Below are 26,933 nucleotides of genomic sequence, written 5' to 3' on the forward strand. Positions count from 1 at the left end.
TTACCATCAACACCTTTAGGAAAATGGCCTAGAGTTTTGGAGTTTCCTCTACCAAAGGCTCACAGGGGCGGGGGGTTTATAAAACGGGGGCGGTGTTTGTGCCATTGTTAAGATCTATCGGATGCCATTTCACTGATTGAGACTCATGGTATGTGAAAATCGGTATTGGACTTTTGGAATTTGGTACGCTTATTTACGTTTTTGTTGGAGGAGCAGCTCGGTAATTACCTGCGTAAAGCCCTCCGGCGTTCGTAGACAACGCGCCTCGAATCCGATCATTATTCACGCTCAAGGGAACAACAAGTGGTATAAAGGTTATCATTATAAATCATATTACCATGTTTGACGGTGACCCGAGGGAGAGTGTGAAGACCACTCATCGTGAGACGGAGGAGTTTAGGCGGACGGCGGTGAGGAGAAAGTCGAAGGGAATACAGCGGGAGACTGAAGGTCAGCCTTCTCAAACTGCAGTTGTTTTAGGAAACTTTTGGAAACGTTGAGTGAGCGCGTTAGCGCAAATATAACTCACTGGACAGATTTCAAATGTATCCTACTATAGCCTAGGTTGTCTGTGTGTGTTTTTTGCAATGCATGTTATGATGGATTTAACTCATTTTGAGCAGAATAGTGAAGATGGACTCCAATGTCATATTTTGAGGAAACGGTGAAGCTGCTACAGCCAAGTTATCTTTAGATAGACATTCTGACCAGAGAGAGGCAAACACTGGTGTGCTGTGTTGACATGGACGAAGTTTGCATGTCATTGGGGAGCCCAATCTAATGCTGTAGGAACTGTCTGCTCAACCCTGCACAGGAGTGACGGCCCCAGTGGCTCCTATTTAGTCTCTAGCTGAGGGCTTTCAGTCATGGCCACAATGGAGACCCGCTATTAGCGCCTATTCTTTACAAAATAATCCACTGTGCCATTCTCTTATTGTAAACTACTCAGGCAATGTATTATTAGTGGTTGAATTACCCTACACTTGTTTTTAGTGACTATCTCAAGTTCATTGAACTGGGTGAACTCAGCCATGTCTAAGGCAGAAGAGGAGCATGTCAGTAGTTTCACTGGTTATGCTAATCTACCACTGGCATGCCCTGGAGGCTGTGTCCTGACATAACAACACTGGTTATGCTAATCTACCACTGGCATGCCCTGGGGGCTGTGTCCTGACATAACAACACTGGTTATGCTAATCTACCACTGGCATGCCCTGGGGGCTGTGTCCTGACAACAACACTGGTTATGCTAATCTACCACTGGCATGCCCTGGGGGCTGTGTCCTGACATAACAACACTGGTTATGCTAATCTACCACTGGCATGCCCTGGAGGCTGTGTCCTGACATAACAACACTGGTTATGCTAATCTACCACTGGCATGCCCTGGAGGCTGTGTCCTGACATAACAACACTGGTTATGCTAATCTACCACTGGCATGCCCTGGGGGCTGTGTCCTGACATAACAACACTGGTTATGCTAATCTACCACTGGCATGCCCTGGGGGCTGTGTCCTGACATAACAACACTGGTTTTTTGTTAACAACGTTCTAGGTATTGTGTGTTTGTGTGTGCAAATTGTCAGCAGCTGGGCTCAGCTCTTCGGATTACTGAAGTTGAGCTAAACTGAAGTCTCCTTCTTTCACCTGCACAAATCTGACTGGGTTTTGCCTGTGGCTCTCTAGACCTAGTCTGTGTAGTTCTGAAGCCATAACATAGTGTCTGTGATGTCTGCCAAGGCATTGACTGAGCACAGCTGACTGGTATAATATGTTACAGTGATTTACTGTCCTGTAGACGCTGATGTACAGCTTGTCTGTGGACATAACTATATTTCTCATCAACGTCTCCTCACTGGACAATAGTCTGACGTTTCTGTTATTTCCCCCAGTAATAAGCTGGAGGCGGTGGGGAAGTAAAAGGTTGTAGATTCAACCTATGTAAGATGCTAACCAAATACTCTGAGTTATTGATGGAACTGTTTTGTCACCTGATTTCACTCAGGAAGCTCCTCCCCTTTCACTTCCTCTGAGGAGACAGTCATACACTGACCACTCAGAGTCAGAAAGGACACTCGCTGATGAGCAGGGAGTGAGTGTGTAGGAGTCTTCGAGACCGATGCAGGACTCAATTCAAGGTGTGTGTGTGTGTGTGTGTGTGTGTGTGTGTGTGTGTGTGTGTGTGTGTGTGTGTGTGTGTGTGTGTGTGTGTGTGTGTGTGTGTGTGTGTGTGTGGTGCTCCTCTGTCCTCTCTGGAACAGTGTATATGAGAGGAGACTTCTGTCAGAGACCGACAACCCGTCTTGTGAATTTAAGTTGTGGTCTTTTTCTTGATCAGGAACATGCAAACGCTGATCGTTCAGTGTGTTTTACTATTTCACAGTGCCATTTTAAACCAGCGAAGTAACGTTAGATTTAACCGGCCGCTGTATGACAAACACAGGGTTTGAGTGTGTCTGTGAACACAAACTGTGCCAATACCGCAGAGTCAGTGTTATTATGCTAAACTCATGTGTTGGCACTTTCCATCAAATGTTGACCTAGCCTGGGTACCGGTCTGTTTGAGTTATCATGCCACTCCTTATCATGCTAAACAGCATGACACAGAGTGGAATGTTAGCCTGAAATCCAGAACCTGTTTTGCTAACTTTTTACCCACTTCAAAACAACAGACTGTCAGTTTGGCGGTCCTCTCCTCCTCTGTAGACATATAGACACTGACCGCAGTCTGTTAAGACATGTCGCCTATTATCTCTCCAGCGACGAAAGAAAGGCTTTAACGTGTTGAGGGAAGTGAGAATGAAAAGCAGTCCGATGACAGGGAGGAACACCATCTCAGCAACACGTTGTTGAGTTTAGCTCTGTATCACTTTGATTCCTGGCATCAGTTATAATATCAGTGAGCTTGGCATTGTTTATGTCCAGGGATGCGGTTGTTAATCTTTCATCTCTCCTCACATCATTGGGGGAAACTCCTGAAAGCATTGGAAAATCGTAGAATAAGCACGCTAACGACTTTAGTGAAAGAACAATGTCCTCTTACCATAAATAAAGGCCACTTCATTTACAAAGGAATTCAGAGGCACCACATTTGGAGTAGACAACAGTCGAGTAGTGAGCTACACCCTATGAATACTGTAACAAGGTGACACAGTTCTCCTGCTCAAACACTTTCTTCTTATTTTACACTGTTTATTCAGTTTTACACACAATATAATTAAAGAGGGGAAAAAAAGCGGTGGGGGGGACAAGTCAAAACTTTTAAAGATACCCAACTTTACACAAGGTACAACTGTTAAATGGGCAAGCTGCAGTTCAAACAACAACAAAGCAGCCACCGTGCTAATGTTCCTGTAAACAGCTGACGAATAGGGGTGGAGAAATGCAACCACTCTCACATTCATAGGCCGCGCTATGGATGCAAAGACTGACCATCCACTGGACCAAAACTATATAGTTTGACCAATTTTTCTGAGGCTAGGGTGTTTGTTTTCAAGTACATTGTTCACAAACAACGGCGCGAAACAAGCTTACGTTTTGGGTTCGGTCTGGGTAAGACGGTTGAACCCAGCTCATGAGGCATCTTACATTGATTCAAGAATCAATGGGCACACATCACCAATCTCGAAATCCCAAAATGGATGTCGCAAACACAGATTGCCCCTCTAACCAATAAGTCACAGGGGCGTCGATTTACAGATTGATTTAAATTGAACCTTTTATTTAACTAGGCAAGTCAGTTAACAACAAATTCTTATTTACGACGACGGCCTAATAAGTATGCCATCAGAGGATGGACTGTTCAAAGTACGGTAACTTCCTCATACCCTCACTGTATGTCACTATGGCAGGTGTCCATTGTCACTCTAACTAGATCTCTCGCTGTCCCTCAGTACTGAGCAGCAGTACATGTGGCTCTGTGTATAGAGGAGGTCAATGGAAAGAGCCCTGCTAAGAAATCCCTACTCAAAGCAAAGCACAGTACGGGGGACTGAGGGGAGTGTGGTTGGTTTAAAATGCTGTGTTAAATACCACTACAAATGCCCAGTAGACTGCACTGCAAGATAAATGTAGCCTGGTCCTAAATCTGTTTGTGCTGTTTTGCCAACTTCTATGGTCATTGTCATGCCAATACACTGAACAAAAATATAAACGCAAGAATTTCTAAGATTTTACTGAGTTACAGTTCATATAAAGTAATTAGTCAATTGCTTATTTCAGCTCAAGAAACATGGGACTAACACGTTGCGTTTTATATTTTTGTTCTGGAACCCGGCTAGGATAGATCCCTTACTCAGCTTCTCCCTCCCTGTCTCCAGTGTCTCCTAAACCTGCCCATCCCCAGAGCCCTGGGAAGAGCCCTGTCAAGGGGCCAGAAGGAGCTCTTCTCACAGGGAAGGGATCAGGACCCCAAGCTAGGGGGCTAACAGTCCACAGCCCAGGAAAGTGTCATGGGACCAGGCCAAGCCACAGCCTGGTGAAGGGGGTATCACCAGGGACCCAGAGCCCAGGAAAGGGTCTACGTGTCCACAGCCCAGGAAAGCGCTTCAAACTAGGATCTCCGTCCCCAGGGAAAGGAGCAGGATCCAGGCTGAACCAGCTGAGAAGCCCTGGGGCCAGGATGAAGAGACATGGACACGTGGCAGGATCACCCTGCAGCCTGCCTGACCTCATTCACCTTGAGGAAAACCAGTCTGTGCTCAGATCAGCTAACAGCAGCCCAACACATACCACCACCTCTATAAGCCTGGACCAGCCTAGAGACCCAGACAGTGGGTCTACCGACAGCTCCCACACAGGACTGGATGCTCACAGACACAGTCCAGACAGGGCAGTAGTAATGGCCCATAGGGAGGGCAGAGAGAGGGAAATCTCTCCCATAAATATGAACAGTTTGGACCTGATGAGGGACGCTGTACTGGTCGATGGCCATGTAGGAGACGGAGGGAAGGTGGATACAGGGCTCAACGTGGACCTGTCCCCCTCTCACAGAACTGAGATTGGGACTGAGGAGACCAAGCTTCAGGAGAGCTCTTCAGATGAGAAGAAGATGGAGGGAGGGAGTGAGGAGGTGAGGGTGCAGGAGAGCTCTTCAGATGAGAAGAAGATGGAGAGAGGGAGTGAGAAGGTGAGGGTGCAGGAGAGCTCTTCAGATGAGAAGATGGAGGGAGGGAGTGAGGAGGTGAGGGTGCAGGAGAGCTCTTCAGATGAGAAGATGGAGAGAGGGAGTGAGGAGGTGAGGGTGCAGGAGAGCTCTTCAGATGAGAAGAAGATGGAGAGAGGGAGTGAGGAGGTGAGGGTGCAGGAGAGCTCTTCAGATGAGAAGAAGATGGAGAGAGGGAGTGAGGAGGTGAGGGTGCAGGAGAGCTCTTCAGATGAGAAGATGGAGGGAGGGAGTGAGGAGGTGAGGGTGCAGGAGAGCTCTTCAGATGAGAAGATGGAGAGAGGGAGTGAGGAGGTGAGGGTGCAGGAGAGCTCTTCAGAAGAGAAGATGGAGAGAGGGAGTGAGGAGGTGAGCGTGCAGGAGAGCTCTTCAGAAGAGAAGATGGAGAGAGGGAGTGAGGAGGTGAGCGTGCAGGAGAGCTCTTCAGATGAGAAGAAGATGGCGAGAGGGAGTGAGGAGGGGAGGCTGCAGGACTCCACTGAACAGAAGCTATATAAGATTGCTAACGAGCTTCTACTCACAGAGAGGGCCTATGTTGCTCGCCTTCACCTGCTAGACCAGGTCAGTGTGTTTGTGTTCATCCACTGTCGTTATCACCACATGACTTGATCATTATGTATTAATTAGCAGTGTTTTAACACTGCGTGTGTGTATGTGCAGGTGTTCTGTGCGCGGCTGACTCAGGAGGCCGGTAAAGGCTTGTTCCCTGTAGATGTGGTGAGGACCATCTTCTCCAACATCTCCTCCATCCACACCTTCCACAGCCAGTTCCTACTGCCAGACCTGGAGACGCACATGGGCCAATGGTGAGACAACCCAAATAGATGATGTTGCAATTGAAGTACATGAAGTGATTATTTACAATGGAACTGAAGGACATGATTGGAACCTTGTTATTAAATGAAAATATTTTATGTAATTCATCCAGCCTCACAAAGACCACAGTGGTTTTAACATTCCTACTTTAAATCATATCTAAACAGTGATTAAATAATCATTTTTTGACCTTTGATCTCCGACCCTTGACCACACAGGTCTGAGAGCCCTCGTCTGGGTGATGTCATGCAGCAGCATGCTCCCTTCCTCAGGATGTATGCTGAGTACGTGATGAGCTTCGACCACGCCATGGAGCTGCTTAGAGTCTGGACGGAGAGGTCCGCGCCATTCAGGAACATCATACAGGATATACAGGTATAATGGCTGGGCAGGGACACCAAGTAAAACCTCTTCACACTTTACCTGAATATCTTTATTCATTCTCTTAATCTTATCACCATTCACCCAATGGAAATCAATAGCTGCTGACTTGGCAGTGGTGGAAACATTTAGTCGGTCTTGCCCTGTTGTTGATTTTGAGTTATCTTCCAGAGTCAGGAGGTGTGTGGTAGTCTGACCCTGCAGCACCACATGTTGGAGCCGGTCCAGAGACTACCTCGTTATGAGATGCTGCTGAGAGACTACCTCAAGAGACTGCCTGATGATGACTCGGACCACAGTCATGCAGAGAGTGAGTTGACACCTGCCTTACTGTAGCATATAGTCCAACATACTGTAGATCCACAAAGGCTGGCCTCACTCTTACTGTAGCATATAGTCCAACATACTGTAGATCCACAAAGGCTGGCCTCACTCTTACTGTAGCATATAGTCCAACATACTGTAGATCCACAAAGGCTGGCCTCACTCTTACTGTAACATATAGTCCAACATACTGTAGATCCACAAAGGCTGGCCTCACTCTTACTGTAGCATATAGTCCAACATACAGAAGATCCACAAAGGCTGGCCTCACTCTTACTGTAGCATATAGTCCAACATACTGTAGATCCACAAAGGCTGGCCTCACTCTTACTGTAGCATATAGTCCAACATACTGTAGATCCACAAAGGCTGGCCTCACTCTTACTGTAGCATATAGTCCAACATACAGAAGATCCACAAAGGCTGGCCTCACTCTTACTGTAGCATATAGTCCAACATACAGTAGATCCACAAAGGCTGGCCTCACTCTTACTGTAGCATATAGTCCAACATACAGAAGATCCACAAAGGCTGGCCTCACTCTTACTGTAGCATATAGTCCAACATACTGTAGATCCAAATGCTGGCCTCACTCTTACTGTAGCATATAGTCCAACATACTGTAGATCCACAAAGGCTGGCCTCACTCTTACTGTAGCATATAGTCCAACATACAGTAGATCCACAAAGGCTGGCCTCACTCTTACTGTAGCATATAGTCCAACATACAGTAGATCCACAAAGGCTGGCCTCACTCTTACTGTAGCATATAGTCCAACATACTGTAGATCCACAAAGGCTGGCCTCACTCTTACTGTAGCATATAGTCCAACATACAGTAGATCCACAAAGGCTGGCCTCACTCTTACTGTAGCAGAGATCAGGTAGTCCTCATCGCTAGCGAAGACTCACGCAGTGTCATCACAGTTACAAGTCTGAGGAACTGTCACAGAAACCATAATAGAGGAGGTTTTGTGGTTTTGCTATCCTAAAAAAAAAGAAATAAGGTGTTGATCTCTTTGTCTGCCTTCAGAGTCTCTGCAGGTCATCTCCATGGCAGCAACACACTCCAACAGCGCCATCCGCCAATCAGTACGTGCAGAACTAATATGCTAATCCTCTACTTACTGCAGATAACATTTGTCCGTACAGTATATCTAGAGACCATTTTTCTTTAGGCATCGAGAGTAAAATGTTACTACTGTTAACCACTGTTACCATCCTGTACTTTGTTATTTTGCTATCGGTTGGGACAGAAGTTTGTGATCTGCTTTGTTGTCTAACATCCTCTGCTGTGTTGTCCTCTAGGAGAATCTGAAGAAGCTGCTGGAGATATACGAGATGTTGGGGGAGGAGGAGGATGTGATGAACCCCTCCAATGAGTTCATCCGGGAGGGACGCATCCTGATGCTGGCTGCCAGGCACTCCGCCACGGAGAGACACCTCTTCCTGGTTAGACCAGTTCACAGTATTTTAACCTTTATTTTACCAGGAAGTCACATTGCGATCAGACCACGTCTTTGACCAATGGAGACCTTATGGCATTTAGGAGGACGCAACATTACATAATGTTGCTCCAGAAATGTATAGTGTAGAACAGACATGATTTTCTGCTATGTATAATCTGAAATTAAATCATCTCTATTTCATCAGAATCTTGCACTTTACTGACTAGGAATCACTCAACATCTATCCATTTAACCCACGCATGTCAAACTCATTCCACGGAAGGCAGGATTTTGCTCCACCCTTGCACTTGATGAATTAAGGTCACCAATTAGTAAGGAACTCCCTCACCTGGTTGTCTAGGTCTTAATTGAAAGGAAAAAAACGGAAATCCGCAGACATTCTGCCCTCCGTGGAATGAGTTTGACACTCCTGCATTAACTGGTCATTCAGGAGACACTTAAACTCTCATGTCTGTCTTGCCTCTCCCTCCCCCTGCTGTCCATCCAGTTAAACAACATGCTGCTGTGCTGCACTCCTCGGTTCAGCCTGGGGGGGCAGCGGTTCACCGTGCGGACACGGATTGATGTGGAGGGCATGACGGTGCAGCGCACCACCAACGAACACCACCCCCACACCTTCCAGGTATCTGGCAAGGAGAGGACCCTGGAGAGGACCCTGGACCTACAGGCCAGGTGAGGGGGGGAGGGGGGGTCACAATAATATAACTCACCTGCAGGTCTTGGATGGATGTATATACGCTGCTCAAAAAAATAAAGGGAACACTTAAACAACACAATGTAACTCCAAGTCAATCACACTTCTGTGAAATCAAACTGTCCACTTAGGAAGCAACACTGATTGACAATAAATTTCACATGCTGTTGTGCAAATGGAATAGACAATAGGTGGAAATTATAGGCAATTAGCAAGACACCCCCAATAAAGGAGTGGTTCTGCAGGTGGGGACCACAGACCACTTCTCAGTTCCTATGCTTCCTGGCTGATGTTTTGGTCACTTTTGAATGCTGGCGGTGCTTTCACTCTAGTGGTAGCATGAGACGGAGTCTACAACCCACACAAGTGGCTCAGGTAGTGCAGCTCATCCAGGATGGTACATCAATGCGAGCTGTGGCAAGAAGGTTTGCTGTGTCTGTCAGCGTAGTGTCCAGAGCATGGAGGCGCTACCAGGAGACAGGCCAGTACATCAGGAGACGTGGAGGAGGCCGTAGGAGGGCAACAACCCAGCAGCAGGACCGCTACCTCCGCCTTTGTGCAAGGAGGAGCAGGAGAAGCACTGCCAGAGCCCTGCAAAATGACCTCCAGCAGGCCACAAATGTGCATGTGTCTGCTCAAACGGTCAGAAACAGACTCCATGAGGGTGGTATGAGGGCCCGACGTCCACAGGTGGGGGTTGTGCTTACAGCCCAACACCGTGCAGGACGTTTGGCATTTGCCAGAGAACACCAAGATTGGCAAATTCGCCACTGGCGCCCTGTGCTCTTCACAGATGAAAGCAGGTTCACACTGAGCACGTGACAGACGTGACAGAGTCTGGAGACGCCGTGGAGAACGTTCTGCCTGCAACATCCTCCAGCATGACCGGTTTGGCGGTGGGTCAGTCATGGTGTGGAGTGGCATTTCTTTGGGGGCCGCCCAGCCCTCCATGTGCTCGCCAGAGGTAGCCTGACTGCCATTAGGTACCGAGATGAGATCCTCAGACCCCTTGTGAGACCATATGCTGGTGCGGTTGGCCCTGGGTTCCTCCTAATGCAAGACAATGCTAGACCTCATGTGGCTGGAGTGTGTCAGCAGTTCCTGCAAGAGGAAGGCATTGATGCTATGGACTGGCCCGCCCGTTCCCCAGAACTGAATCCAATTGAGCACATCTGGGACATCATGTCTCGCTCCATCCACCAACGCCACGTTGCACCACAGACTGTCCAGGAGTTGGCGGATGCTTTAGTCCAGGTCTGGGAGGAGATCCCTCAGGAGACCATCCGCCACCTCATCAGGAGCATGCCCAGGCGTTGTAGGGAGATCATACAGGCACGTGGAGGCCACACACACTACTGAGCCTCATTTTGACTTGTTTTAAGGACATTACATCAAAGTTGGATCAGCCTGTAGTGTGGTTTTCCACTTTAATTTTGAGTGTGACTCCAAATCCAGACCTCCATGGGTTGATAAATTGGATTTCCATTGATTATTTTTGTGATTTTGTTGTCAGCACATTCAACTATGTAAAGAAAAAAGTATTTAATTAGATTATTTCTTTCATTCAGACCTAGGATGTGTTGTTTAAGTGTTCCCTTTTTTTTTTTGAGCAGTATATTTTGTATCAATGTTAACATGTGGCATTGTCTTTCTAGCTCTGAACAAGACGAAGAGGACTGGATAAGGGTAACAGTGCTTTGTCATATTTTGAAACGCGTTTCAATTACCAATGGCACATAATGAGTATATAGGGAGAGTACACAGGGTCTGACGCGCCTTGTACTTTCAGGCTTTCCAGGACACCATCGATGTTTTCCGGCAGAAGAATGAGACTTTTAAGTCAGCTTCTAAAGAAGTAGAGGTATCTGTAATGATCCCTTATTTTTGTGCAAAACAGAGACCAATAGAATATTTTCTTCCATTCTTTTGTGTGTGTGTTTCTCCATCTGTACAGTATGCTTGCTGTAATCATATAGAGGGATAAATCACAGGCAAATGGGTGTGGAGGGAAACTGATCATTTAGCAAAAGGGAAGGAGAAGCAACTCATTTGAGATCCTCTTGCAGGTACGGGTGGAAAAACAACTTGGCGAGACAAACTGATTTTGTGTGTGTGTGTGTGTGTGAACAGACGGAGGAGCTGGGTCGGCGTGCCCCTCGATGGATCAGGGACAGTGAGGTGACCATGTGTATGAAGTGTAGCGAACCCTTCAACGCCCTCACCCGATGGAGACACCACTGCAGAGCCTGTGGCTGTGTGAGTTACACACACACACACACATATATATGCACACATTCACTTTACCTAAGGCTGGGGGTAGGATTAGTTGAAATGGCGTTCACGTTCCGTTTCCTTCCATTCTGTCTAACATAACCAGACCGATATGACCATGACTTCCTGTGTGTCCACCTGTTTGTCAGGTGGTGTGTTGGAGGTGTTCAGACAACAAAGTAACTCTGGAGTACGATGGCAACAAGGTGAACAAGGTGTGTCTAGACTGCCACTTCGCCCTGACCCTCCGGGCCAACAGAGGGGAGAGGGCAAGGAGGGGGGCCATTGTAGAGGTTCCACACCCCACCTCCCCATTTCCATTCCTTTCCCCAGGATCCGAAGGCCTTATCTAGGGTCCCCTTGCAGGGGACAGGTGACGGCGGTCGTCAATGAAAATGGGATGGTGGTTAACGGGATGACAACGCCATGGTTGGTAATGGCAAGGGGACTTTCATCTATAGCAACGGAAGTGTCACTGGTAATGGTTACGGGAGTGTCACCAATAGAAATGGGATGGCTGTCAATGACAGTGAGGAGGCTCGCTTGAACAGCCTCCGTGTTCACACACTATCCCCAAGTGTCTGTACTTGTGTTCAGTGTTATGGCCTTAATGAGATGGTGAGCTCAAAGTATTGGGACAGTGACAATGTTAAAGTGCAGACGGGTGACACGTTTAGAAATTACAGCACTTTTTGTACATAGTCCCCCCATTTTAGAGAACCAACAGTATTGGGACAAATTCACTTATGGGTATTAAAGTAGTACAAAGTATTTTGTCCCATATTCCTAGCACACAATGATGACATCAAGCTTGTGACTCTACAACCTTGTTGGATGCATTTGCTGTTTGTTTTGGTTGTTTCAGATTATTTTGTTCCCAATAGAAATGTATGGTATATCATTTATTGTGTAGTTTTGGGGTCACTTGTATTGTAAATAAGCATATAATATGTTTCTAAACACTTCTACATTAATGTGGATGCTAATACAGATAAGTGAATTTGTCCCAATACTTTTGGTCCCCTAAAATGGGGAGGACTATATACAAAAGGTGCTGTAATTTGTAAATGTTGGATGAAAATACCCTCATTAAAGTCGACAGTCTACACTTTAATCCCATAGCCATTGTATCATTTGAAATCCAAAGTGCTGGATTACAGAGCCAAAATTACCAAAAATGTCAATGTCCTAGTACTTTTGGAGCTCTCGATACTGTAATGGGTTGGCAATGAGATGTATTTTGTAGAAAAACTCAAGAGATGCAATGTAAGAGTATTCTGGCTATTCCCTATCTGGATCAGAAAATCAAGTAACCTTATAGTTTGTATTTGAAATGATTTACCTTTTGAAAAAATAAAGTTCAAGTTGTTTAAAAGTGAAGCAAGGTGTTCATTGGACTAGAAAATAAAAGTTTGAAACTTATCAGTTAAGTTTCTTATGTTAGCAAAATGTGTTATTAAAGAGATTCTCCTATACTTTTTTGCCAGTAGTTCTGAAAGTAGCACTCATGACCCAACAATGGTCCATCACATGTGCAGGTACAGTTGAAGTCGGAAGTTTACATACACTTAGGTTGGAGTTATTGAAACTTGTTTTTCAACCACTCCACAAATTTCTTGTTAAACAAACTATAGTTTTTGCAAGTCGGTTAGGACATCTACTTTGTGCATGACACAAGTAATTTTTCCAACAATTGTTTACAGACAGATTATTTCACTTACAATTCACTGTATCACAATTCCAGTGGGTCAGAAGTTTACATACACAAAGTTGACTGTGCCTTTACACTGCTTGGAAAATTCCAGAGAATGATGTCATGGATTTTAGAAGCTTCTGATAGGCTAATTGACATCATTTGAGTCAATTGGAGGTATACCTGTGGATGTATTTCAAGGCCTATCTTCAAACTCTGTGCCTCTTTGCCTGACATCCTGGGAAAATCAAAAGAAATCAGCCAAGACCTCAGAAAAAAAACAACATTTTAGACCACAAGTCTGGTTCATTCTTGGGAGCAATTTCCAAATGCCTGAAGGTACCACGTTCATCTGTACAAACAATAGTACGCAAGTATAAACACCATGGGACCACGCAGCCGTCATACTGCTCAGGAAGGAGACGTGTTCTGTCTCCTAGAGATGAACGTACTTTGGTGCAAAAAAGTGCAAATCAATCCCAAAACAACAGCAAAGGACCTTGTGAAGAAGCTGGAGGAAACGGGTACAAAAGTATCTATATCCACAGTAAAACGAGTCCTATATCGACATAACCTGAAAGGTAGCTCAGCAAGGAAGAAGCCACTGCTCCAAAACCGCCATAAAAAAGCCAGACTACGGTTTGCAACTGCACATGGGGACAAAGATCGTACTTTTTGGAGAAATGTCCTCTGGTTTGATGAAACAAAAATAGAACTCTTTGGCCATAATGACCATCATTATGTTTGGAGGAAAAAGGGGGAGGCTTGCAAAGCAAAGAACACCATCCCAACCGTGAAGCACGGGGGTGGCAGCATCATGTTGTGGAGGTGCTTTGCTGCAGGAGGGACTAGTGCATTTCACAAAATCAATGGCATCATGAGGGAGGAAAATGATGTGGATATATTGAAGCAACATCTCAAGACATCAGTCAGGAAGTTAAAGCTTGGTTGCGAATGGGTCTTCCAAATGAACAATGACCCAAGCATACTTCCAAAGTTGTCCTTAAGCCATTTTGCCACAACAAAGTCAAGGTATTGGAGTGGCCATCACAAAGCCCTGACCTCAATCCTATAGAAAATTTGTGGGCAGAACTGAAAAAGCATGTACGAGCAAGGAGGCCTACAAACCTGACTCAGTTTTACCAGCTCTGAGGAATGGGCCAAAATTCACCCAACTTATTGTGGGAAGCTTGTGGAAGGCTACCCGAAACGTTTGACCCAAGTTAAACAATTTAAAGGCAATGCTACCAAATACTAATTGAATGTATGTAAACTTCTGACCTATTGGGAATGTGATGAAAGAAATAAAAGCTGAAATAAATCATTCTCTTACAATTATTCTGACATTTCACATTCTTAAAATAAAGTGGTGATCCTAACTGACCTAAGACAGGGAATTTTTACTAGGATTAAATGTCAGGAATTGTTAAAAACTGAGTTTAAATGTATTTGGCTAAAGTGTATGTAAACCTCTGACTTCAACTGTATGTGCACCACGTCATTGCTCTCTTGATTAATCCCGGGTGCCCGTGGAGGTGTGTTTTGCATCGGCTGGAAGTTGATTGCCTTCTATTTGAAAGGGTTTGAGCCAGGTGCACTTTTCTAAGCCCCCTGCCTTCCTAATTAGACATTTTTGGAAAATTCTAATATTTCATTTATGGAAAAGAGATGCACCATGCTGCCTTGTTGACAAAATGACAGCAGATTACTGTTCCATTTGAGAAAGGCGCTCCTCCCTCCCCGCTGTCGCCCAATGATGTAAGAGGACATAGACCGGTGCCTCGCCAGTTTATAATAATTGAATACGCCCTTTCTCTACTGTGGTCACTGAGCCGTTGGGCCCGCCCTGCGACATCATTGGATAACGCTAGGCAGGCCGCTTGCTAGCTCAAATACGAGAGGCTGAAGCTCATTGGCTAGAACTTGAATTGCCAGGAGGCTGGCCCATGTAGGGGGAAATGTAGGGAAGTGGTGCAACACAGCTTCAAGAAAAGTCGCTTTCAATGTAGGGATTTCGTGGCTAATTGATGTAGAAAAGTAATTATTCTCATAGATTATGCATGTATGAACTAGAGCGTTGGGCCAGTAACCGGAAGGTTGCTGGATCAAATCCCAGAGCTGACAAGGTAAAAATCTGTCATTCTCCCCCTGAGCAAGGCAGTTAAGGCAACATATCTCCAACATATCTCAAAGGTGTTCAATTGGGTTGAGGTCAGGGCTCTGTGCAGGCCAGTCAAGTTCTTCCACACCGATCTCGACAAACCATTTCTGTATAGACCTTGCTTTATGCACAGGGGCATTGTCATGCTGAAAACAGGAAAGGTCCTTCCCCAAACTGTTGCCAGAAAGTTGGAATCACAGAATTGTCTAGAATGTCATTGTATACTGTAGTGTTAAGATTTCCCTTCACTGGAACTAAGGGGTCTAACCCGAATGATGGAAAAACAGACCCAGACCATTTTTCCTCCACCACCAAACTTTACAGTTGGCACTATGCATTTGTGCAGGTAGCTTTCTCCTGGCATCCGCCAAACCCAGATTCATCCATCGGACTGCCAGATGGTGAAGCGTGATTCATCAGTCCAGAGACACATTTCTTCTGCTCCAGAGTCCAATGGCAGCGAGCTTTACACCACTCCAGCCGACGCTTGGCATTGAACATGGTGATCTTAGGCTTGTGTGCAGCTGCTCGGCCATGGAAACCCATTTCATGAAGCTCCTGACAAACAGTTATTGTGCTGACGTTGCTTCCAGAGGCAGTTTGTAACTCGGTAGTGAGTGTAGCAACCGAGGACAGATGATCTTTACACGCTTCAGTACTTGGCGGTCTCATTCTGTGAGCTTGTGTGGCCTACCACTTCGAGGCTGAGCCGTTGTTGCTCCTAGAAGTTTCCATTTCACAATAACACCACTTACAGTTCACGGGCAGCTCTAGCATGGCAGAAATGTGACGAACTGACTTGTTGGAAAGGTGGCATCCTATGAAGGTGCCATGTTTAGCAACATCACGCCGACAGAGATGGTCGCCTCGCTTTGAGTCCTTAGAAAACTATGCAGTATTTTGTTTTTTTATGTATTATTTCTTACATTGTTACCCCAGGAAATCTTAAGTCTTATTACATACAGCCGGGAAGAACAATTGGATATAAGAGCGACGTCACCTTACCAACATTACGACCAGGAATACGACTTTCCCAAAGCAGATCCTCTGTTTTGACTTCTGTCATCATTGTGGTCTTGTGGACCTTCAATGCTGCAGAAATGTTTTGGTATCCTTCCCCAGATCTGTGCCTCGACACAATCCTGTCTCGGAGCTCTACAGACAATTACTTCGACTTCATGGCTTGGTTTTTGCTCTGTCATGCACTGTCAACTGTGGGACCTTATTTAGACAGGTGTGTGCCTTTCCAAATCATGTCCAATCATTTGAATTTACCACATGTGGACTCCAATGAAGTTGTAGAAACATCTCAAGGATGATCAACGGAAACAGAATGCACCTGAGCTCAATTTTGAGTCTCATAAGAAGGGTCTGAATACTTATGTAAATAAGGGATTTCAATGTTTTATTTAATCAATTTTAGAATAATTTTAGAATGCACTGTATGTATAAATATGGAATTTGCTTCATTTTGATATCGGTTCAGTGGAGGACAACAGCTTTTGAGTGTTTATTTTAATTGTATTTTTATTCCAGCCATTGGTGCCAGATTGAGTGCCAGTTAGAGGGAGGTAGGGGAGCTGAAAACTGATAATACAGGTATCGGACTGACCAATACAGATCCCTGTGGGTTTGTTGAATGTTTAACCTGTTAGGTATTTTAATGTCTACTTGCTAAGTGTTTGTCTACTACAGTCTTTCATTGTAAATTGTAAAGTGTTATGTCTGTAGTGTATGTTTTGTTGTGTTTATGGACCACAGGAAGATTAACTGTTGTCATGAGGAACCAAATAAAGATACAGATCTCACTGGGGACAGACGTCAGTTTAATGTCTAGTTGTGATTTACATTTGGTTGAGTTGTCAAGTAATGTGAATTTATTGTGAAATGAACCAAAAGAAATTCACCATGTCATTGGATTTAGGTGAAAATTTGGTTGAAAAAAAGACTAAATTCCCTTATGTAGATTATTTTTTTCAAATACAATCAGTTTTCCACGTTATTTCAACATCATCACATTGATTTGTTTCGTTGAAATGACGTGGAAACAACAATATTGATTCAACCAGTTTTTTCCCAGTGGGATATAGGCTACTGTATGTGTAGGCCTACGGATGTTCATTTGGTTCACTGCAGATGTTCATTTGGTTCGCTATGAGTTTGGTTCAATGAGTATCAACATTTTTTGAGCATTGTTTTTTTTCTCCATAATTCCAGCCATGGGGGTCAGACTAAGTGCCAGTGAGAAGGAGGTATAGGAGCTGAAGACCGAAAATTCAGGTAATGTGCATTCTGTATAAGATTGGAAGTTAATTTGGTTCATTATTATATCGGTTCGTGAAAGATCTGTGGCTCTATTCAATCTGTATTGCTGAAGCCTTACAGATTGCGCTATAGAAATGTAAAGATAATTTCCGATTGAGCCGGCAAATGCAGTCTCCGCTAATGTGAGAACATTGCCTTTCAATCACCCTGTAGCGCTGAACTTCCGCGATACGGATTGAATAGAGCCTCAATGGCTTTTGAGAATTTCTGACCATAATTCCAGCCGTGAGTGCCATACTGAATGCCAGTGAGCTGAAGAGAAAGAATGCAGGTTCAAGTCAGTTGGCCAACAACTGTTTCTCATTTATTTTTTATAGGCAGTTTATTTTATGGGTATTTCTCATATTATTTTTAGTTTGTTTCCTTTCATATTATTTTAGCCCTGGAGGCCAACGTGACAGGCAGTGAGTGGCAACACAGGTAATTAAACTATGTGAAAAACATTATACTTAATAAGGTAGGTTTAACAAATGTTAAGTTTACTAATTTATCCTTTCCTGCAATCACAGCATTGGAGGCCAGACTGTCAGTGAGAGGGAGGTGGAAGAGTTAGAGAAAGAGAAGGCAGGTATAACCAATACAAAAAAGGAGTTGTTTTCCAGTCAAAAGGGCTGCACTTGTTTGTAACCCGAGAAGGAGGTGGCTGTTGGTGAACGCTTTTTTGTTTAGCTTCTTAGCAGAATAATGTTGGCTTTCACAGGCTTTATTTATCTTCCAATACTGATACCACACTTCTACAGCAAAGTCTTCACCAACATCAGCAAGGCCTGCTACCCAACTACAGGTAGCCTACTAACAACACAAATCAACACACACTGAATCCAGCATTACCAACAGTTTCTCTAGCCCTGTTTATACCTGCTGTTAACATGTGTCCTAGCTTGTCTTTTTACACTTTTAAGATTTGGTCACAGTCACATCACAATGTGTCTTTTAATCGTCTACACCTGCTTACAAAATGTGGGCACAATCAGAATGTGGACAACATCAGTACAAAGGCCGCATGTTAGAACCAAGTGTAAACAGGGCTTCTGAGAGACGGACAATGCTGATCCCTCCCTCTCCTCTGATGCAGGTATCTTCACACCGCCAGTGAGAGGGAGTCTACTACATCAGATTCACTGCAATGGATTACCTCACATCGCCGTTCGTCTTTACCACAATGACAAAAGTGTTCCGCTAAATGACTAATACGGTACCCATGGAGATCTACTTGTCTAATGCATTGACTCTAGAGCTGGAGGAGGGGGATGAGATCTACATGTCTCCCCTCAGGCTGGGTGCTCTTTTATAATTCTGATAACTACAACACCTTTAGTGGCTTCCTTCCCTTCCCTATGTGAAGGGAGCGCCGTAAATAATGTCATGATTTCTGATGTGAACTGTTCTGATGAATCAATAAGGAGCATCATTAAAAAAAAGCCAGACAATTTTTTTGTTTACATTTTTTTTTCAACATTCTTTGTAATTTAGCAGACGCTCTTAGGGTTAAGTGCCTTGCTCACGGGCACGTCAACAGATTTTTCACCTATTCGGCTCTGGGATTCAAACCAGCAGACCATTCGGTTAGTGGCCCAACGCTCATAACCACTAGGCTACCTGCCACCCTCAGTCATTCACAGTTTACCATCATTGGCGTAAAGTGTCTCCGTCACAGGGGGTTGGTGGAACCTTAACTGGGGAGGACAAGCTTGTGGTAATGGTTGGAGCGGAATCAATGGAATGGTATCAAATACATTGTTTCCATGTGGTCGATACCAGTCCATTAACTCCATTCCTGCTGTTATTATGAGCCGTCCTCCCCTCAGCAGCCTCCACTGGTCCATTACTGTTCATCTGCTTTTCTTTGTATTTCTGACAGTCAGAATTACAGAGGCGCAAACCAAAAAACAATTTTAAACCTCAACAGAAATGGAGACCGTATTTTTTTACCATTCCCTTCATATGTTTGACATCGAGAGCTGCGGCAACACTTTGTTTTGAACCCACAACCTCTAAGCTTTGAGGTAGAGATTGAACCACCACCATCGCATTGTTTACCCTTCTCTTTGTATGTTTGACAATGAGAGTTGCGGAAACGTACACAATAGCTGAATAGATGAGGTTCAGAAGCTAGAACCTCTTGGTCTCAAGGCAGTAATTGAACCATTGCACCACCATCTCCATCACATTTTATACCATACTCTTTGTATGTTTGACATCGAGAGTTGCTGAAAGGTACACAACAGTATAAGAAATGAAGTTTGAACCTACAACCTCTTGGTCTGAAGGATAGGATATAACCACTGAGCTACCAGCTCATTCACATTTTTCACTCTTCGTATATTTGACAGAGAATTGAGGAAACACACAAGCATATGTTTAAATTTGAGCCCAAAACCTCTTGGTCAAACCGCTGTGATTAAAAGTACATTTTTAAACTCACATAAAGTTGTTACATTTCTATGTTGGACATCATAAGAAAGTGTGCTGGTGAGTCCAGACCCCTCTTTCACCAGAAACCACATCCACACGTGAGCTAGTGTTGTGTACTTAGGACTCGATTCAGTCCGTATCACGGAAGTTGCGTGACTGAAATGTAAAGGTCATTTCAGAATGAGTTGACATATGCAGCGGTTACCGTGAATGCAGTCTCCATGAACGCGTAAACATTGCCTTTAAATGTATATCGCACTGTAGCGTGGATCTTCAGCGCTACGGATTGAATCGGGCCCTTAGTATCATGATTTTGGATGGTGTCGGTGGCCATTTCTATACAATGCTGACCACAGTGGTTTTGGGTTTAGTAGTGACTTAATGGGATCATTTCATAACAAAACACATACTACAGATCCCTTTCTATTTACAGACAAAAGTTTGGTGATTTCTTCTCTCAAAAACATAAATAAATAGATGTCCTATTAAGAGAAGGGACAAATCCTCCCTCCGTTCGAGGACATGACCACAGACTTTAGATTTGACTCCCCATTTGAAAACATAAGGAAACCTAAGCATGACTTCCTTGGTAAGTTCTGCTCATAGGCACCGAATCTCCAGAGTTCCAGGATGTTTCTGGTTGGCTCCACTCCTCCAGAAAAAGAGGGTTGGGGATAGACATGAATGACATTCCTCTGTAAAGTACATTTTATTGACAGGCAGGAAGGCGATGGTTAACAATCCAGATTGAACATCCATGAATGTCATAGGACAGTACCAAGAACCAAACTCCATTAGTCTTTTCTTGTTCAGTGGCTCTCTCCATTCATTTGCTTTTTTTGGCCTGAGGGTCTCCCTTATTCATAAAGCATCTCAGAGTAGGAATGTTGATCTAGGATCAGGTCCCCCTTGTCCACGTAAGTCTTATTCAATGAGCTCTAAAAGACTAAATGGGTGCGAGATCAGCACTCAAACTGAGACGCTTTATGACTACAGGCCCTTGTCTCAGCCTTGCCAAAGTATTCTGACCTCTCAGTCCAGACTCCAGACTGTCTGCATTGAGTCTGTGTGTGCAGGATCCTGTAGGTCAGTCAGTGTGCCACCCAGGCCTCAGCTGCAGCAAGGGTGCTCGGTGACCAGGAGGCTGTCATAGCCGTATGTCTCCAGCAGGTGGAGCAGGAAGAGCCTGTCTCCGTGAGGGTCTAGCCCCATGGCCCTCACACTCTCCTGGGTAAGGATGGGCTCAGGTCTCCCTGCCACCTCACTCAGTGTCTGGAAGATACGGTTATTCTGCTCCAGGAAAAACCTACACGGCAGGGAAAAAATGAGAAACACTTATTTTTTAAACAATGTTTTCATGGACATTTTATTTTGTTTATAGAAATAAACTGCTTAAGTGTAAAAAAATATATATATAATAATTTTGAAGGGTTCTTTATAAATGGCAGTTGTAGACTGGGTCCTGGTGTAATATACTGACAGAATGAAGTGGTCCTCTTCACTGGACACACAGTCTCCATTCTCCTCCTGAGAATATAACAGCATCTGCCTGGAAACACAATGTTGTCATTATTATCGTCACCTCTGTGTCGACTACAAGAAGATAACATGAACAACATTCTCCCCCTCAGGTTGGTTTGCGGACGGTAATGTACCTCTGTTCAGTGAGTTTGCGGTACTTCTCTCTGTCTGCAGCGCTGAGCCGCAGTAAAGGCTTCAGACTCTCTCTGGTCGTCCTCACATTCTGGTTATCCACATAGACGTCGTACAGGTCCCGCTTCTCCTCAAAGATCTTCTCTGTGGTGCCTACACACACACACACACACACGCCCCTCAGTCTTATTGAAATAGTCTGAAGTGTATTCCGCTCTGTCTCTCACCGATGTGAAAGAAATAGACGGGTTGCAGAAGTGATAGCAAAACCCTACAATGCATCCACCATATTGCTTTCACCCATCTTCAGTTTTCAGATCAGTGCAGATGAATGGAAGGGGATGTTTAAGACTACGTAGATGCCCTCTTCTCTGACTCCAGACACTCACACGCTACGTAGGACAGTTCCGTATCCAGGGTATCGATGTCCGCCACGTTGACATAGAAGAAGGGGCGGAACTCTGGCACGGCCACGCCCACCCCCGGGATGGACACGTTGGCCAGGCAACAGCAGCAGTACACTAGGGAGGACAGGAAATAGAGAAGGTTAATGAAAATGAATATAAAATGTGTATAACATGTGTATAAAAGTGTATGTTTAAGAGTACATAGGGGAGTAGCATTGTGTTCCTTTGAGCATGAAGAAAACAAACGCAACTGAGAAGTTACTGAGCGTGTCTGTGTCTGTGCTTGCGTCCGTATCAGTGTGTGTGTGTGTGTGTGTGTGTGTGTGTGTGTGTGTGTGTGTGTGTGTGTGTGTTAGTGCTCCCCCTCACCTCTATAACAGACCACCCCTACAGGTGGAGGAGAGAAGATGAGGATACGTCTCCTCAGCAGAGCTAACTTCCACAGGACCATGATCTGCTCCCCAAAGAACTGGATGAACTGAGACATGCAGCCAGCTGGGTGGGTGATCTGGAGGGAGGAGGAGAGCTACTGTCATCATCATCATCATCACCACCATCAATACTAGCAGCACAAAAACACGCACACAGAATCCCGCCGCCTGAAGTACCATTTCAAATTGGCGTAATAGTAAACCGCACCCTCTCACCTTCATCTCAGGGTGCATACAGTGGTTGAGTGCTGCTCCCCAGGCACTGCCAGGACATGCAGTAACCACACTCTCCCCATCGGGGGGCAGCACTGATCTCTTATCCTCAAAGAACGCCTCCAGAGGAGAGTACTGGCCAGGAGTTTTCAACTGGAGCCTGGATCAGACACAGACACAGACACAGACACAGACACAGACACACACACACACACACACAAATTGAAAGTAATACAGGCAATGTAAGCAGAATGCATGCAGGTAATTATATTCGAGCAAGGGCCTGAGATGGACAGGAAAAGACAGGCAGACAGAAAGAATGAGACTGGGATTGGGATTCACATCAGGGGGCTCTAATATCACCTCTGAAGGGTTAATCCCAAAATATGGTCCATTTAACCCAAGATTAACCAGTGGTAATCCAAGACTTGGGTTCATTTGTAGTTATCTAATGTAAAGCCATTGTGTATCTGTCTAGGAATGGGTCTGTTTATGTGTCTGGGGGAAGATTACCATAGTGGGGTCTCTTCTTGTCACGCTATAATAACAGAGTAGGTAGAAGTTGCTCCTCAACACTGACACAGGAACAGTTGTTTCCATCCCCCCTAATGATAAATGATTGGGAGTAGGGTAATCTGATCCTAGATCTGTTGTTAGGGGCAACTTCTACTTCAAGTTATGCTAACATCGTCAGCATTCTCTCTTCAACTCTACTAAGGGTTGACATCTAAATTGCAATCTGTGTGTATAACATTGACAACTGAAAATTTGAGTTATGCATGCAGAGTAGGCCTCGTGTTAGGATTCATCCTGGACTATCAATGCAACAGTAGTGTCCTTGAAATAACAGATGAGCATGCTACTCACACTAAAAATGATGGGCTAAAAACAACCCACTGTTGGTTATTTGGTAAGCCAGAGCTGGTTAAATAATGGACAGAACATATGTTGGGTTATTTTGACCCAGCCAGTTGGGTTGCATGAATAGACCAACAAATTGGGATTACCCAAATATGGGTTAATTTAACCATCAATTGGTTATTTTTACTCTATGCTGGGTTGACCTAGCAGCTGGGTCTTTTTTAATGTCATCCTTTGGTTATTTTCAGGAGGTGTGGTTTATTAGGGGCGTGGCTTTCAGATACCTCTTATTGGCCACCCATGAGAGTAAATGTCATTCCTGTTCATCATGTTAAGTTTACATACTGCAAATAAAACTCTTCCTTTTTTATTAAAGATGCACTATGCAGAAATTGCTCTGCCATTTTCTGGTTGCTAAAATTCTAATAGTTCGCTTAATTTCAGTTTCTGTGACAAAACAAGCAAGTATAGTGTAGAGAATCATTGTACCATCTAAACCAGGGTTTCCAAAACTCGGTCCTGGGACCCCCCCAGGGTGCACATTTAGTTTTTTGCCCTAGCACTATATAGCTGATTCAAATAATCAAAGCTTGATGAGTTGGTATAATAAGGTATACCACCTTATTGGATCTCATAGGCTTTTAGGGAACACTTCTGTAAGCAGCTACAAAAAATGCCAATGTTCAACCATAACATGTGATAACTATGCAACAGAAGAGATGAATAGGAATTACATTTACACTCGTGGGTGGCTAAAAAGAGGAAGTGAGAGGAAGAGCAAAAAAGAGAAAGGGCTATCTGGAAACTACAGTATGTCTGTGTCCAAAATGACACCCTATTTGTACAATACTTTTGACCAGAGGGTGCCAGCACAACTTTTGACTCTGGTCAAAAGTAGTGCACTATATAGGGAATAGGGTGCCAATTTCAGACTCAGCCTATCTTGTTGAGCAGGATATGTGACAGATTGCATGTGACACCCCTCTCACACACCATGTTTAATGCATGAGATAATTATAAATACCAGGGAGACGACTGTGACTTGAGGAGAGAGAAAGAGAGACTGACATGAGAGAGGATACAGAGAGTGACAGAAAGTGAGAGTTAAAGAGAGAACGGGGGATATAGAGTACAAGAAACAGAGAAAGAGAGATCCAGAGACAGACTGGGAGAGGGGGAGAGAGGGCAGAGGGTGAGTGAAAGAGAGAGTACAAGAAAGAGAGAGATCCGTTGACAGAAATCGAGAGAGTGAGGGGGAAAGAGCATGTGTGAAAAACAGCGACCAAAAAAAAGAGACAAAGACAGAACAAAAAACACAGAAAATGTATATTATCGATAGATAACATAACTTAAACGGGTTCTACCTGACTTGGTGTTCCAGGAAGCTCATGTATCGGTACAGCAGGGTGTAAGAGGTTGACAGGATACCCACAGACTTCATTCTTGCCCCCCTCTCCACCACACTATCCACCGCCATGTTGGCAAAGCACGCCAGGCCAAAGTACCCGCCCTTACGGAAGTATCTGTGAGGGCCAGAGAGAGGACCATGAGTCAAGCCAAGGGAACATACTGCCCTGCCAGTTGGCCGATTTTTCTGCTGACCATCAGTTCTAAAGTGTTGCTGTCCTGCCAAGGAGGCACAGGGGGTGCATCTAAATGTTCAGTCTAAAAGGTCTTCCTCGCCTTCATTTGTATGCTTTCCTTCATCAGCTTTGCTATTAAATAACAGGGCAGAAGGCTGATCCCTGGTAGCGTTCCCCCATTTCAGATGAGTTTAAATGAAGGAGACGAGGACAGGACGCCTATTAGACTACTGCGATGCATCCAGGATAGGATACAAAGAAAGGATGCCACTTTATACTATTGATATGCACTCAGGACAGGTTAAAAAAATAAAGGATTCAAGTTTATATGATTGAGATGCAGCCGGGTGTACTTACATAAAGTCGCTGGAGACTCTGTGTGAGCCGCTGGCCATAGCCTTGAACTCTACTCCCTCCAGGTTCATGTCCCCTGGCAGACACCACTCTAACATGTTACCTAAACAGTAAACACATGCACACACACACATACATAAACGGGAGTGAATTTAGGCAACACCGTAGCTATGGTTATCACAACAACTGTCCTAAAATGTGAACGTTTTCACAAATGTGCAAATCTGCATGTAGATCAACCATAAGCCTCAAACTATTTTGAATAGTTACCATCATTACCAAATGAAGTCAATGCCCTCATTGATTAAAGTAATTCAATCTGCAGTGAAATCCACAGGCTGACTCCCTCTCTCTCCTACTCACTCATTAAGAATGTATAGTCCCAGACGGTCTCGAGACCGGTGGTCAGACATTACCAATAGATGTGTATATCTAGCCTACTATGGCTTTATACCTCTCTGATATTCCGGGGTGAACGACAGGGGTTGCCTTTAGGGTGTGGTCATAGAGAATCCACACATCCCCTGTGACTTTGGAGTTCCTGAGTAAGAATATAGAGGTCTTTGTGTTGAAGAGCATCCCCAAGGCGTAGGCGAATACCACATATGACCAGTGCATCCAATGGTTGGGGACATCGATTATCTGGCCTATAGTTCAAATGAATCCATCCCAAGCTCTCTGATGCAATTTCTGAAAATAATAACCAGTAGGCCTATAATGAACAATAAAATAATTATTATATGCATGGATGCTATAGGCGTATAGGTGTTACAAATTGATGGGTGTGACCATGCAGCTGCTTCTCTAGGCAGCAGCACAGCACGAAAAAAAGATCCGAGGTCCTCGACTCGACTCACCTGATCTTGTGTCAAATGTCACCACAAACACGGCCACGATCGGATCTTTTTCCTCCCATTTCACCATAATATCGTGCGGCACCTCTCCTTGTCCTGAGGCCGGGGTATGGTCATCCTTGTCGGGACACTGAGCATCCCATTCCGCAGGGGTGGGGATCGTGCTCCTGGATGAGAGGGATGTGTCTATGCTAGAGACTGCTGATGTTAAAAACCCAGGACCCCCCGGACTGGTGCTCCACCCTATCCCCGGCGCAGTGCATCCCGACGCCCGACTATTGGCGGGGCTCGGCCCCTTGACGTCCTTCTCCTGTTCTGGTGTGGGAACAGGCTTCTCCGCCGGAGGAACCTCCTCCCAGTCCAGTAGCGGTGCCCGGTCGGACTTCTCCACCATTGCGGCTCAGCTATCGGCGACCCCGGGCTTGACTCTGTGACGAAGGGATGCAGGGGAACAGAATCGTGTACAGACACGGAGCGGAGAGGCCATTCGTAATGCATTAGATAAGCGTTGGTTGAAATAAATCCATACTCACAATTGCAAATGTTAAATTGATTGATTCCGTTGAAACACAAGCTGTCTAATTTGTGTATCATAGCCTGCTCCTTTTGCATAGGGCCATCCAATGATGTACATCCACTTAGGTATAATACGAGTGTACATAAATTATTCTTCCGTTCTTTTGGAGTGCGTTCATGATTCCACAGTATTATACGTGCTATTTGCAGCTCTTTCTACAGGAAAAACGATTTGAAACGTTGGCATCTTGAATACAGCTCATTGTAGGTCTCCAGTTCCGAATCAACGCACATCCAATATAGTATTTTTCTATCGGAACTCACAACTAAATACTAAGCTGACAATT

At 44.7% G+C, this 26,933-nt stretch overlaps 2 protein-coding genes across 5 annotated transcripts; one reads left to right on the plus strand and one right to left on the minus strand.

The window, feature by feature from the left end:
• The first annotated feature begins 86 nt into the window (after positions 1-86).
• On the plus strand, positions 87-12,500 carry LOC115198773 (FYVE, RhoGEF and PH domain-containing protein 4). Of its 3 annotated transcripts, none has more exons than XM_029761045.1 (13): positions 87-450; positions 4,321-5,072; positions 5,130-5,726; positions 5,826-5,971; positions 6,200-6,356; positions 6,534-6,672; positions 7,720-7,778; positions 7,995-8,138; positions 8,643-8,827; positions 10,505-10,535; positions 10,639-10,710; positions 10,980-11,105; positions 11,270-12,500. In XM_029761045.1, exons 1-13 carry the CDS (start codon positions 339-341, stop codon positions 11,471-11,473), a joined length of 2,724 nt encoding a protein of 907 aa, XP_029616905.1. In that variant the 5' UTR covers positions 87-338; the 3' UTR covers positions 11,474-12,500. The 3 variants fall into 3 exon arrangements, with proteins under 3 accessions (XP_029616905.1, XP_029616903.1, XP_029616906.1); XM_029761046.1 differs by having other exon boundaries at positions 88-450; positions 4,321-5,351; positions 5,625-5,726; XM_029761043.1 differs by having other exon boundaries at positions 4,321-5,726.
• A 5,486-nt stretch (positions 12,501-17,986) lies between these two features.
• LOC115198776 (protein LCHN) lies at positions 17,987-26,905 on the minus strand. 2 transcript variants are annotated; one of them, XM_029761049.1, is made up of 10 exons: positions 26,604-26,905; positions 26,074-26,498; positions 25,220-25,319; positions 24,644-24,802; positions 22,422-22,578; positions 22,144-22,282; positions 21,757-21,888; positions 21,370-21,520; positions 21,195-21,263; positions 17,987-21,020 (listed from the first exon to the last, which is right to left on the minus strand). In XM_029761049.1, the coding sequence occupies exons 2-10, from the start codon at positions 26,462-26,464 to the stop codon at positions 20,825-20,827; spliced, it is 1,494 nt and encodes a 497-aa protein (XP_029616909.1). In that variant the 5' UTR covers positions 26,465-26,498; positions 26,604-26,905; the 3' UTR covers positions 17,987-20,824. The 2 variants fall into 2 exon arrangements, with proteins under 2 accessions (XP_029616909.1, XP_029616910.1); XM_029761050.1 differs by lacking the exon at positions 26,604-26,905 and adding an exon at positions 25,671-25,928 and having other exon boundaries at positions 26,074-26,149.
• Positions 26,906-26,933: the final 28 nt, after the last annotated feature.

This window comes from Salmo trutta, chromosome 8, assembly GCF_901001165.1.
Source record: "Salmo trutta chromosome 8, fSalTru1.1, whole genome shotgun sequence".
Classification (NCBI taxonomy): domain Eukaryota; kingdom Metazoa; phylum Chordata; class Actinopteri; order Salmoniformes; family Salmonidae; genus Salmo; species Salmo trutta.

What these genes read in the sequence shown, in the direction of transcription:
- LOC115198773 (XM_029761043.1), top strand. Translation starts at nt 339, where the DNA reads ATGTTTGACGGTGACCCGAGGGAGAGTGTGAAGACCACTCATCGTGAG. An exon ending in GGACCACAGTCATGCAGAGA is followed by an intron (nt 6,673 to 7,719) that starts GTGAGTTGACAC and finishes GTCTGCCTTCAG; the next exon opens with AGTCTCTGCAGGTCATCTCC. An exon ending in ACGAAGAGGACTGGATAAGG is followed by an intron (nt 10,536 to 10,638) that starts GTAACAGTGCTT and finishes TTGTACTTTCAG; the next exon opens with GCTTTCCAGGACACCATCGA.
- LOC115198776 (XM_029761049.1), bottom strand. Translation starts at nt 26,464, where the DNA reads ATGGTGGAGAAGTCCGACCGGGCACCGCTACTGGACTGGGAGGAGGTT. An exon ending in GACATTTGACACAAGATCAG is followed by an intron (nt 25,320 to 26,073) that starts GTGAGTCGAGTC and finishes TTTACTGTTTAG; the next exon opens with GTAACATGTTAGAGTGGTGT. An exon ending in AGAGTCTCCAGCGACTTTAT is followed by an intron (nt 24,803 to 25,219) that starts GTAAGTACACCC and finishes TGGCCCTCACAG; the next exon opens with ATACTTCCGTAAGGGCGGGT.